Source organism: Lutra lutra, chromosome 1 (genome assembly GCF_902655055.1).
Source record: "Lutra lutra chromosome 1, mLutLut1.2, whole genome shotgun sequence".
NCBI classification, from domain to species: Eukaryota; Metazoa; Chordata; class Mammalia; order Carnivora; family Mustelidae; genus Lutra; species Lutra lutra.
In genome coordinates, this window is record NC_062278.1 from 11,310,195 (window position 1) to 11,322,545 (window position 12,351).

Below are 12,351 nucleotides of genomic sequence, written 5' to 3' on the forward strand. Positions count from 1 at the left end.
GAGAAACCAGAATATTGGCAATTTCATGTTTCAACCTAATTAGAGGGTTTTCTTAAGCTGGCATTACTCATTTTTTTTTTTTTCTTCAGATGGGTTCAAAGAAGGCGTAGAGAGCCTGGTCACCATCTGCTATCAGGAGTCTGGATCTACCCGATTCCCTTCCAGAAACGGGGCAGACACTAGTGCCCACCGGAGGTGTAATATTTTTTTGACTTTATAAAGGAATGAATCCTTGCTTAGATCAGCTTCTCCTGGACACCCTTTAGTGCAGAGGCGGTCTGGGCTCTGGCCCACCGGCCCCCACTCTGTTCCTAGAGCCCCCTGGGCCCCCATCTGCAGTGTGGAGAGGCGGCTGGCCTTAGGAAGGCAACTCAGAACCACGAAAGGAAGGTGATCTCATCTGTACTCTTCTGGTCCATATGCCACTGTACTGAAAGTCCGTCCACATGACAAATCCATTCCAATTATGAAGTTTAATGATTTAATGACCAGTTATTTTTGTTTTACAACTCAAAAACAATCTGACCTCTTTCAACTCCAGGGCCAAAGGAGATAGCCAGCATGACTTCACTAATTTAAAGATGCTTTTCCTATCTTTTATCCAACTTTTTTGTTAGCCAGATTCTCCGAGAACAGGACTAAAGTATTTTATACCAAATTGTACGGTTTGGGCAATAGCCAAGAAGAATAAGATCAAGTCTAAGATACAGAACCAGGACTCTGGGATTTTTTTTTTTAATGTTACAGATATAGGGCATGAACTTAATGAAGGATTACGTTTACTCAACAGTAGTTACCGGCACAAACTCAGCCGCCAGCAACAAGGAACCGGTTTTGGCCTTGACCAACCAGGTGAACTCTAACCGCAGTGGCCTGTGGGTGGGACCCGGGTTTCTCAACCTGGGTACTGGTGACATCTGGGGCCAGATAATTCTCTGGTGCCAGTAGGGCAGGGCCCCGTGCATCATAGCACAGGTAACACCATCCCCGGGCTGCATCCGCTAGAGGCCAGTAACCTCCCGCCGGTTGAGATGCGCTGGGTGAGACCTGGGAGAGACGGATACCCTCCAATCAAATGCAAACCGAATGGCTTGCGAGGGGCAAGCAGCCCACAGGGATCGGCACGGAGGGTACTGAGGACAGGTGACGTGGTGTGCAGAGCATTACCCCCCCTTGACAATGTGTCACTTCTGGCCAAACTCAAGGCTGGAGAAGGAACATTGGCTTATGTGGTGAAGGGGTCCTAGGCAAGAGATGGGGCTCGCTGCCTCGACTGCTCCACAAGGGGGGGCGGGGGGGACGGGTTGGAGATGGAGACTCCTCCATCCACCTCTTGACCTTTTCGGGTCCTGACATCTGTGCCCAGGACAGCCACTTCCCTTCCCAGCTGCATCTGGCCCTTACTGATTTGGGTCTCAGCTTAAATATCATTTCCTCGTGGAAGGGTCCTCTGCCCCTCTCCCTGCTGCTGCCCCCTCCCACCCCATCTGCTCTGGGTGTCCTGCTCAGGGGTGCCTTGTACCCTCTGACACGGATCACCTGACCACACAGACACCGCCCCCCCCCCCAATATGTCTACACGGACTGCGGCAGTTTGGTTTCTGCTTGTTCTTCTTGTTAGAACATGAATTCCAAGAGGACACAGGCCCTGTCTCTATGAGAACACAGGGGACATCTCGCCCAAAGTATTTGCTGATGAAGGAAATCACTCTTCAACTGAACAGCTGAGGAGGGTAAGCAAAGCGTGTGGCCATTGTTGCAAAGAAGTTTCGTCAACGTGTACACTGGTTTATTTCTGCAAAGGTGACCAGACTGGCGTGTGCGAGGCAGAAACGGATGGCGACGCGGTCTGGAGGGTGTGAAAGTTCCCACCTCCACCCACACGTTCTGTTCGATATGTTCAACAGACCCAGATTACGATCCATCTTTTTGAAAAATGTTTTGTGCCCTGAGTCCCCTCACGTGCCTGTCGATGGATCAGTGACACACGCTGGAAGCCCGAGGAGACAGCCACTCCGCTGTGTGGCCGTTCAAGTCTTCAAAACCCGTCTTGTAAGGGGCAACCCTCTACTCCCTGATCGGGGAGGGCTGGGTGAGAGGGAGGGCCATTCGGAGAAGACACGGGGAGGAGTGGAACGGGGTCTGTATCTCAAAGCCCGAGCGTCCTGAGGGACACGCGGGCCACTGGCCCCCTGCTGACATCTAGTCTGCCTGGTCCCCCAACACCACGGCCAGGTTCCAACACCAAAACACAGAGACATTTCCATCTAACTTTTATATGAAGAATTTAATTATCTATACACGTCACTAATTCCAAAGGGTGTATTACAGTTGTTAAAGCCGCAGGTTTATATATTTCTATATCTTACATTCATATCCACGAACATCTGGACCAGCGAGGGGACGAGGAGAAGCCTCCCCCGCCCCCTGTGCCCGGGACTGGGTAGGGCCTCACAACACGCCTGCCAGCACAGGCACCTGCTCCCGAGGGAGATGTAAAAACAGAAGGTAACTGCAGGTTGCAAAGGCATTAGTGGAAACTGGGAGACTGTGCTTGAGGCTTCCCCTGCCCGGGCTCCTGGGCTGTTAGCAATGGGCATTTTTATTGAGAGCTTCCAACTAGTGTTTAAAAAGGACACACATGGCTTCGGCTACAACATACTGGACAGGTACACAGACCAGGAACTCCGTTTCCTATTAAGCTGCGGAAATCCCACGGTCTAGTTAAAAAATGTAAACATTGGAAATTAATCGCAGGGAGGCTTCTATACATTCTTTCTTGTCAAGAAAATGACTTGTTTGAAATAGGTCATTCCGTGAAAAGGACCTGGAATAAAAACTTCACCGTAACAGAGACCGAGAAGAGATTGTGGGTGTTTTGAGTTGTAACCAACCCAATGGTGTCTCGTCTACTGCTTTGATGGTCTGAAAACACGCCAAGTTAAAAACCCAAAACAGAAAACACCAGCTCAACCAGATAAATCTGAGACCGAACGAAAACACAGGTGCTTTCTCCTGGGGCTACAGGGTCACTGCGCAAAATCCAATCAATGCAGTGTGATTAGAGCATCATACAGGGTAGTAGCTTTTGCCATGGAAAAGAACGGATTTCTTATGTACAACGATGTACTGTTACATGCTCGGCAAGATACATCTGATACACACAAACAAGCACAAAACACCTTCGGTTTAATTGGGGTTGTTCTACACGTCTTTAAAAACAGATATACTGAATTCCTTTGCACATCTACAGCGCAGGGGGTGGGGGGGGACCCAAACTACACAATTTAGTTGATAACACTGGACAAAATGAAAAAAAAAATACATCAAGTCTCAGATTTATGGACATTTGGAACATTTTTTTTAATAGCACATGCAGCATTCCTTGATAGTGGGTCTTTTTGCAAAACCGAAATAGCAAAGGAGTAATTGATTGATTTTTATTAAAAGGCTAAAATATAGTTTTTTTAAAAAACACTTTTAAAACTACTGAAAGCACCTGTGCAAAGGTGGGAGGGAGGACGTCAATTTGAGTCACTAGGAAAGCCACAAAAGGACCCACTACCCTGTGTATTTTTTGTAAGGTTCACTTCTAGCTCTGTAAGTAATAGCTCGACATTGTCATCACATGCAACTAAGGTAAAATGAGGTAAACTGCTCTGCAGTGAGTTCTTCTACTCAGAAGGCAGTAGGTGATCATGCTGGAAGTCACATGATCAAGGCTGCATCTCCCATCATCCCTCTGGGCAGTGATATGGGATAGTGGGTCTCTTTGAGGACTTTCAAGCCTGAGGGGGGGATGGACAACATATGATTCCTAGAAAAAGGAGGAAAACAACACATAAGCAAAACAAAACAATGAGCAAAATTCAAGCTAGGAAAATGAGTCAGGCATGTAAACAGCATGGTGCCAAAATGATTAAAAAAAAAAAAAAAAGGAAAAAGTGGGGAGGGGAGGGAGGGGGCATGCTACAGAAGGAATGAAAACAAAACAAAACAATAAAAGAAAAACAAAAAACAACCCCACAAGGTCAAGTCTCGCATTACAGAAGGTCTTCAAAGAGACTGTCGTGAATGCAGCAATGGTCTGGCTTTCCGCTCTGCAAACAAAGCTCAGCCGGATCCGAGCAGTGCCGCAAGGGTGACCGTGAGAGACCAGAGGGGAGAAGCGGCGCGGCGGCCAAGGGCACTTACATTGCTGGCTTGGGTCGGTGTCCGCGGTCAGCTTCACGTAGTTGGAGGGGAAGAGCCCCACCTGGCCGTTGACCTCCCCTCTCCACCAGTCGGGGTCGTCCTTGTTGAGGACGTTGATGATTTGGCCCTTGCTGAAGGCCAGCTCGTCATCATTCTGGGCGCTGTAGTCATACACGCCGATGACCTGGCACACTGGGGGAGACAGGGTCGGGTGAGGGCCGCGGGGCGCGCACAAGGGGCGGCAGGCGCTCCCCGCACGCTCCCGCACGGCGCTGCCGCGCTCTCGGGACGGGATGCGATTCAGCGAGCGGCTCTGGTGGGCTTTTGCAAAGCGGGGGCGACCGGGGGAGGAGAGGGCATAAAAACCAAGGTGACGGCAGAATTTCACACTAAGTCTAGCTGGTGGGATACCTTCCTCTTTCTCGGGCGTTCAGGTCAGCAGAAAATCTACAAGGATGCCGGAAAGCTCTCGGAATCGCTTCCAAGTGAGCGGAGGAACGCGCCCCTGGAATGCTGACTGCACAGGACGGCGGTGCATGGTCCCTCAGCCCCCATTATTTTTAAGAGCCATTTTATTAAGAGCCTCCCCTCTTATTCCCCGCCCCGCCCCCGCCATCCGCCCCCACCTCCAAAATCAAAATCTTACTGAAAAGTAAAACCAATGTTTTCTTCTGCTATCATCTTTGTGGCTCAAAATTTTGTCTCAAGGAGAATATAGCCACGCTCAAGAAGGTTTTTCCCCTTCTCACTTTCCCTCAAACCTGTGGGAGGTTAAACTGCTTTCGTTTCCTGGCCTGAGCACACTTTGGATAAGTCCGCGTGGTTAGGCTGGGCCTCTCATTAATCTTCCTCAACCAGGTTATCTATGGGTTTAGGTTCCGCAAGTTAACTGAATCATTTCGGCCAATTATTTTTGGTGGGTTTCAACCAACCGGATGAAGGGGGTCCCACCCAACTACCCCAAGGGAGAGGGGTCCGGCTGGCACTGCCCCCTCCGCCCGCAGGAGGCCCACAGCGCAGCCGAGAGGCCCAGCCAGGGCTGGGAACAGTCCCGCTTTGCCAATCCCTGCACTGGCAAAGTCTGCCAAGTTGTCATCGTATTTCACTGGGGATATACGGCACAGACACCAACGAAAGTTACACATTTTCCAGAAATGCCACCCAAGAGCTGGTGGCTTGAAGACCCGAGGGCAGATTCCTGCTTCCCTAACCTCGCCCAGCTCAAATATGACCAACGCATCTAATTTGGTCTCCTCAGTCAGAAAATAGCCAACGGCCTCAGCCGCAGTGCCCTGTGTTCCTCTGGGTCCTTTAGGGGAGCATGCACGACATCCTGTCCATTGACCGGAGCCCCCTCTGTTCACAGGAAATGTCACGGGGGAGCTATTTTAGTCTTCGGCGAGCAACCCATTACAACCAACAGACCCTCGTGGCCTCCAGCTCCGTCTCCTGACCTACTGAGACCCCGGCCATTTATTTTTAGGAGTCCTTTTTTGTCCCCTCAGCCCCTAGCCCAAATCCCGATTTAAACAGCTGGAAGGAAATCAAGAGAAAAGTCTGGCTGTAATGCCACAGCATTCACAACTCCTTCAGAAGACAGTTCCAACAAGGGCTCTGTTGTGCCCAGGACAGCAAAGCTGCTTAGACACTCGGTCCTTTTGAAAAACATATTCCATATCCCATTAGTTGAGAATCGGTCCCGGCAAGTACAAGAAGTATTCACAGCAGCTGTGAGAGCCGCTCTAAGACACTCCGGGAGGGAACCCAGTGGGAGGATGACGGGGACCCTCGGACCATCGTCCAAGGGGAGATCGCAAGCTGCCTACCTGCCGGGAGCGCTGTCGGCTTCGGGGGCTCCGTTGGAGTGATTTTGCTCGTCCCGGGGCTTAGAAGTTTTACGTAATTAGCAGGGAACCAGCCTATTTGGCGCTTCTTCCCACGTGCCTAGTAAGACAAGGACAGTGAAACGCTTAAAAGGGTCATCATCATTCAGGAGCCAGTCCGCTACGCAACAGAGTGCACACACAAGGTTCACATAGAGCCGCAAACCGTCTGGCATGAACAGCAGCATCTCTGAGTTTCTGTATTACACGATGAAAACACTGAGCGAGAATTCAAACCAGGGTCGTCCTTGGCCAGCGGAGCCTGGAATATGTCTGCATGGGCGGGACCGTGTGGGTCCCAGCTGGGTGTCACGGGGTATGTCTAACAGAGGGCACCCACTCAGGCGGCCCTGGCTCTCACATGTGACTTTCAGGGGACGCAGGGATGACGGCGGAAGGCAACATTACGTAAGGATTTGAGGCTAACGGTGACGGTGTCAATAATGAGACACTACCAATAATAGCAGGCAATACTTCTGGGGTGCTTTTGATAAGTTGAGCCCTGCGCCGAGCACCCCACGTGCGTCCACCTGCGCAATTCCAGAGAGAGAATACTATGACTATTCCCGGTTCCCGGATGCAGGAGTGAGGCCCAGAAAAGCCCAGTGACAGTTACACGCCAGGTAGCAGTGAGCCAGTAGTCACTCGCGCCTGCGCTCTTATGCATAAAGTGGGATGACACGCAGGCGCTATATACAGAACACAGGGGGTCTGAACCTGTCCTGTTTTCAAACAGGGTGAGCCGAGACTTGCGACTCTATGAGGTCAAGGTCTAGCTGGGAATGACGAAAAGCACTACGAGCACCCAACTATGCCAACGGGAACAGAGAACTCAAAATGATGCATACAGGGGCGCCTGGGTGGCTCAGTGGGTTAAGCCCACTTCAGCCCACTTCAGCCCACTTCAGCTCAGGTCATGATCTCAGGGTCCTGGGATCGAGTCCCACATCGGGCTCTCTGCTCAGCAAGAAGCCTGCTTCCCTCTCTCTCTCTGCCTGCCTCTCCGTCTACTTGTGATCTCTGTCAAATAAATAAATAAAATCTCAAAAAAAAAAATGATGCATACATATGTGCACCCACCCACCCACACACACATACACACGCACGTGCACACACACACCCGCGCACCCACACACGCACGTGCGCGCACACACACATGCACACACACACACAGATTGCTCTAGAAAAACAGTTGCCTTCAGGGACAGGGGTGGGAGGGAGACCTTCCCTACCCCCTTTGCTTACTTTTGAATTTTAAACCCTGGGAATATATTTTAAATCCTGGGAATATATATATCCCTATCTGCAAAATAAAAAAAGAAAACTAGAAGAAAAGAAAACTTCCTCCACCTTAACTCTGTCCTCCCACCTGCCAAATCATGGAGAAGGATCCAGCTGGGTTACTTTTAGAACACGGATCGCGTTTCCCTTTCCTTGTGGTCCGACAGACTGTGTGCCCTTGGCTCAAGGACTAGAGGCTTACAGTGAATCCGCCCACGACTGCGGCCTCTCATTTGCAAGCCCCCATGAGCTCCTCTATCTAGTGGGCCGCCATATGGCTGGCAGCAACTCTGCCATGGCCCTATCCCTGCCCTCAAACAACGGCAGAACCCTGAGCTCACTGGCAGTTTCTTTGTTCGTGCACCCACAATGAGAGAGCTCCTGGTGAAGGCACCAGAAGCCCTCCTGGGCCTGGCAATTCACCCATTTTCTTGGGGATTGCGAGAATTGTTCAAAACTGTCTTTTCAGCAAGGTGCTAGGAGGGTGAGGACAAAAAAAAAAAACCAGTTACCACCTTCAAAACAGTGATAACCTGCATGCAGACGTAAGACATTTAGGTGAGAAGCTAACAGTATCATCAATATTTAACACCATGAGTGGTGTGGGCATCGGGACCACCACAGCTCAGGGGAAGATGTCCCTTCTGGAAAAGGTGGGAGGTGGCCAGCTCCGGTGGTCTCCCACGCCCGGGGGTGCATGTTACTCTCAGGGAGGCCCCGAACCTGGAGGAGGGCTTGTTGTCAACCGAGAACGAATCACCCAATGAGAAGAGGCTGCAGCGGAGAGGTCACCGAGGGCTGGGCAGACTAGTAAGTGCATGGCTGGGGAGGGAAGGGGGCATCTGTGGGCATCTCGGGGGGACGCCAGCACAGGAGGCCCGCTACCCCCAGGTCAGATTCCCGAGGCCGGCAGATGAGTGTGGTCAGCCCTGCTGGACAGGTGTTACGGCTGCCCACCAGGGTGCTACCCACGACTAGCCGAGTCTCCGGCTACACTCTAGACGGTGCTGGCCATTCCCGGCACTTCATTGTGTCATTGGCTGCCCATGGGCACAGAGAGGGACTTCCCTCTTCAGCGCACCACAACAGCCATCTTCTCCTTGACCAAGGTCTGCCTCGACAAAATGGTGGACGGAAGACACCGACACACACACACAGGCACACCCCCCTCCCCACGCAGGAATGAAGCCTGTTGTGACACAGAAGCAGCTCTCGTGCCACACCTTACACTTAAGGATGGCGAACGCGGCTTCTGTAACGCCCCAACACATGAGGACGACTCTACAGGCGCCCCTGGACATGACTTCTCACCCTGGGGATGCGGCAGGCAGGCCAATGTGGACAAACCTTTCCGGGAATCCTTAGCTCTCCCCATTCTGCTACTGACTGGGTGCCTGATGCTTAGAAAACCAACACGCGGACTCCAACGACGGGGCGCCTCCCCATATCCAAGCGTGGGACTAGGTGGCGGGGGTTCCGCTGGCCTTTGCAAGGACGTCCTCGCCCTTTGACATCTTACACACTCAAATGTGGACAGAGAATTTTCAACAAATGGAAAAGACACTAACTTGCAGCTCTCCTTCCCACCAACCGCCCGGGTTCTTTTTCCGGATCAGAATCAGCTGACCAGGGGCCAGAGTGAGCTGCTCGGGGCCAGTGGCCGTGTAGCTGGCGATCACCTGCGCGATTTCTGGAAAACAAGATCAAACATGGCGGCGCCGTGTCAGGGTCAAGAGAAGAAATTCTAGGAGGACACAGCCATCTCCCCAGTTCCCAGGTTAATGGGCTCAAGGCCAGTGCCCTGGGCTGGTTTTCTGCTCAATGAAGGGGGCTCACTTCATGGCCCCCATTCCACGGCCTACAGTCCAGATGCTCCATTCACGGGCTCGGCTGGTCTTTTGGTTCTGCTCTAAAACCTCCTCAGAACACATTTACCAAACTTATCTCTAAGAACCCCGTTCTTGCCCCTCAATTCCTACCCCTTCTGTCCCGGCCCCCCCACGCTTGCTGCCAAGGCCCTGAGGCCCGCCGCAGGGCCTGGTTCCTCACCCTCCACACCGCAGGGCTGGCACCCAGCACGCTCTCCGCTAGGGAAGTGAATAAAGGGACTCCCACCCTCCAAGTAAGTAGAAACACGATTTCTATTTTCTCCAGAAACTTTCAGGGGCCTGGCGCTAGCTGATCTAGATGTTGTGGCTTTAGGCTCTCAGCCCCACCTACGTGACCATTTTCTCTGCGGCTCCCATTCTGAGGGGGATCCTTGAATACCAGGTGGGAATCCTGCACGTTTTCTTTCATTTTAGGTTAAAAAAAAAAGAATCGGGAGTTAAGAGAATTTTATGCAAAAATAGTTCAGCGGGGGGGAGGGGGGACGTAAACAGTTCTGTACTTTCCCTAAATGTTAAAAATCTCATGGGAAAAATTCCAGCAGCACCACAGACCAGGCTCTGAAAAGTACATTTCTACCGACACAGGAGGTCGAGTACGAAAAAACAAAATGCTTCTCTGACTGAATTCTGGCATACCCGCAGTGACTGCTTTCGGAGCTTCTAGAAGCAATACGGAACAAACTGTTCTGGTCCTCCACGCTCTCTCCCCACCACAACAGATCTTGAAAGAAAGAAGGAATGAGGGAAAGCAAGCAAGAAAGGAAAGAGGTAAAAAGGCCCCCCTGTCCTCTGACAGTACTTCCTCCTGCTCCAGAAAGCACATGCACTAGGCAATCCCCTCTGACCCCGTTCTGCCATGGGCCAGTGGCCACCGGGCTGTCAGGGGGCAGTCCCGGCCCTGCCAGATGCTTCGGGGAGATCAGGGGCAGCAAGAAAAGAGGCCAGCTTACACACACCTCGGCCCTGCTGAGAGCCCTCGCTGGGAAATCTGTGCTGGGGGTAAGAATTTTCCCCTCACCCACCAAGGACTAGCTCTAGATTCCAAGAGTTTTTGGTTCTGGAGAGAGTCCAAATGAGTGTCCTATTTGGCCTCAGACTTTCCTGCTCCTCAAAGGACCTGGCATGCACAGCCAGCAATCTGCCCCCAGCTTTCTTCTCTGTCTTTTGTGTCCCTGAGCAGCTTGCTGGTTTTAGTACAAAGTTAAGCCCATCTGGACCCTTTGGAATGACAATTCGAAATGTAAAATCCTCACAGTTAAAACCGAGATGGGGACCCAAGTGCCCCAGCCTCTGGAGTCTAATATCCTGTGACAACCCAAGAACCCACTTTTCCTTGTCAGGTAAGCCCTTCTGGAGCTGAGCACCACACCCAGAAACACCAGACCATCCTCCCCTCACCTCCACCCAGAAGCCTACCAAGGATGCCCCCATCTACCATCTCCTACGGACACAAGAGCAAAAAGACGTGCCACGCAAACCGTGTGATTTCACAGCTGCTTCTTGTCCCTTGAGTTCACGGTACTATTTGTAGAACATGTGATTTTGGTTCAATTACCTACAGCACTGAATTCGGAGGCATGGCTGTATTTCGTACCTTCAGTGTGTACCTGAGGGGAACAACCCCGTGGCTTCTACATTAACGGGACCTCTACTGTGCTCTTTGACTCCTGGCCACTGTCTCTGTCCTGGGACTGAACTGTGCTGTCAGGAGAGGAAGTGAGCTTCCCGGACCTCCCATGAGGATGAGGCGTGGCAGCTGCGCCCAAACCTTAGAGTTCCACACGTTACAACCTGCCCCCACCTTGCCTGACTCGCTTCTTCGCGACCCATGGGAACACTCTGTCTAGCAATGTCCCCACTCCCCACGTGTGAAGCAACAGCTAGAGTTCCTAACCACGCACACACGTTGTGAATGGATTCCGAGAAGACTGATAAACTCCAACCCCTCTTACGAAAGAGTCTGTTGTCTTCCCTTCCAGGCTTCCCGCCCTCCCGAACCAAGACTGGGAGCAACTAGCAATTACATTCAAAACACTGAAAAATAAGCATCAGGGTTTGCAACTTACCAGGTTTTTTTCCTAAACTCCCTGTTTTCCCAGCAGTTCCAGAGCCCTTAAAACAGAGCAAAAGGTCTCATTTGCATACTGCAGAGTTTCGTTCATGCAACTTCAAACACCATCAGTGACGACACAAGCCCGCTCGAGCCCCCGGCGCCCCCCTGCTCATTCTGGGGAAAAACAGCAGCACTGTACCAGCTGCCATCAGATGGGTATCAGGAAAACGGGGGACAAAACAAGTGCTTTAAACACACAGCTTTTACCCTCTTCTTTGGAGAAAAGTGAACAAAGGACGCGGAACCGTAGGGTCCCAGAGGGCTCAGGTGCTGCTTGTGTGTAGACCACGTGCCTGCTGTCCCCGGGGTCAACTCCAACAGGGGGTGCCAGACCTACTAGTTTAGGTCCTGAACACTGAGCTCCTGCTTGTGTTCAGATGGGTCTTAAACATTTCGCACGTACTGACTGACATCCATGAGCCCAACACCCAGATTTACTATGTAAAATGTTAATAGTCTGCTACACTTCCTTTAGAGCTTTTTTTTTTTTAAATAAAGGAAACAGCATCGTGGCCATTCAAACATGCCTCCCCCATCCCATTCACCTCTTTACCCCCAGAGGCAGCCACTGTCCTGCATATCCTTTCCGCCCAAATCTTACACTGTATAAACCCTGAAATCCCTCTATCAGTGCTGGCTGCACATTCCACAGAAGCAGACCAGACCAGAAGTTTTTGTTTTGTTTTGTTTTGTTTTTTTGGCAACTATTAATTGTTCCAAAAGTGCTCTGGGGTTGAATTCCTTTATGTATACTCATGGAATTTTAAACCAGCTGAATAATCCAATAGGGACCTCGAGTCAGGACAGGGGCCAGACTGCAATCTGTCATTACTGAGGGCTTTATTCTGAATTGATTTTCATTCTTGAGTCCCTGTCTGGCAGTAAATTAAGTATTCCAATCAAGACAAAACAAAAAAAAAGCTTAATAAAGTAAATGACAGTTACTACAAGAATAAAAACATGCCATTTATCTCACTTATCATAGTCCCTT

At 51.1% G+C, this 12,351-nt stretch overlaps 1 protein-coding gene across 6 annotated transcripts in view; it reads right to left on the minus strand.

Annotated features, from left to right (window-relative positions):
* ITSN1 (intersectin 1) overlaps window positions 1-12,351 on the minus strand; it is a 218,185-nt gene that overhangs the window by 39,034 nt on the left and 166,800 nt on the right. For 3 of the 6 annotated variants that reach the window (XR_007125739.1, XM_047720589.1, XM_047720582.1), the window contains exons 25-28: window positions 11,314-11,359; window positions 8,927-9,048; window positions 6,021-6,138; window positions 4,195-4,386 (exon numbers count right to left, since the gene is read on the minus strand). Coding sequence is in view for 5 of the 6 variants with exons in the window: in XM_047720589.1 (XP_047576545.1) it covers window positions 4,195-4,386; window positions 6,021-6,138; window positions 8,927-9,048; window positions 11,314-11,359 (478 nt within the window). In the remaining variant the exon portion in view is untranslated. Of the gene's footprint in view, window positions 1-2,266; window positions 3,818-4,194; window positions 4,387-6,020; window positions 6,139-8,926; window positions 9,049-11,313; window positions 11,360-12,351 lie in introns of those variants that run through there. The other 3 variants (XM_047720620.1, XM_047720608.1, XM_047720598.1) reach the window with 3 other exon arrangements.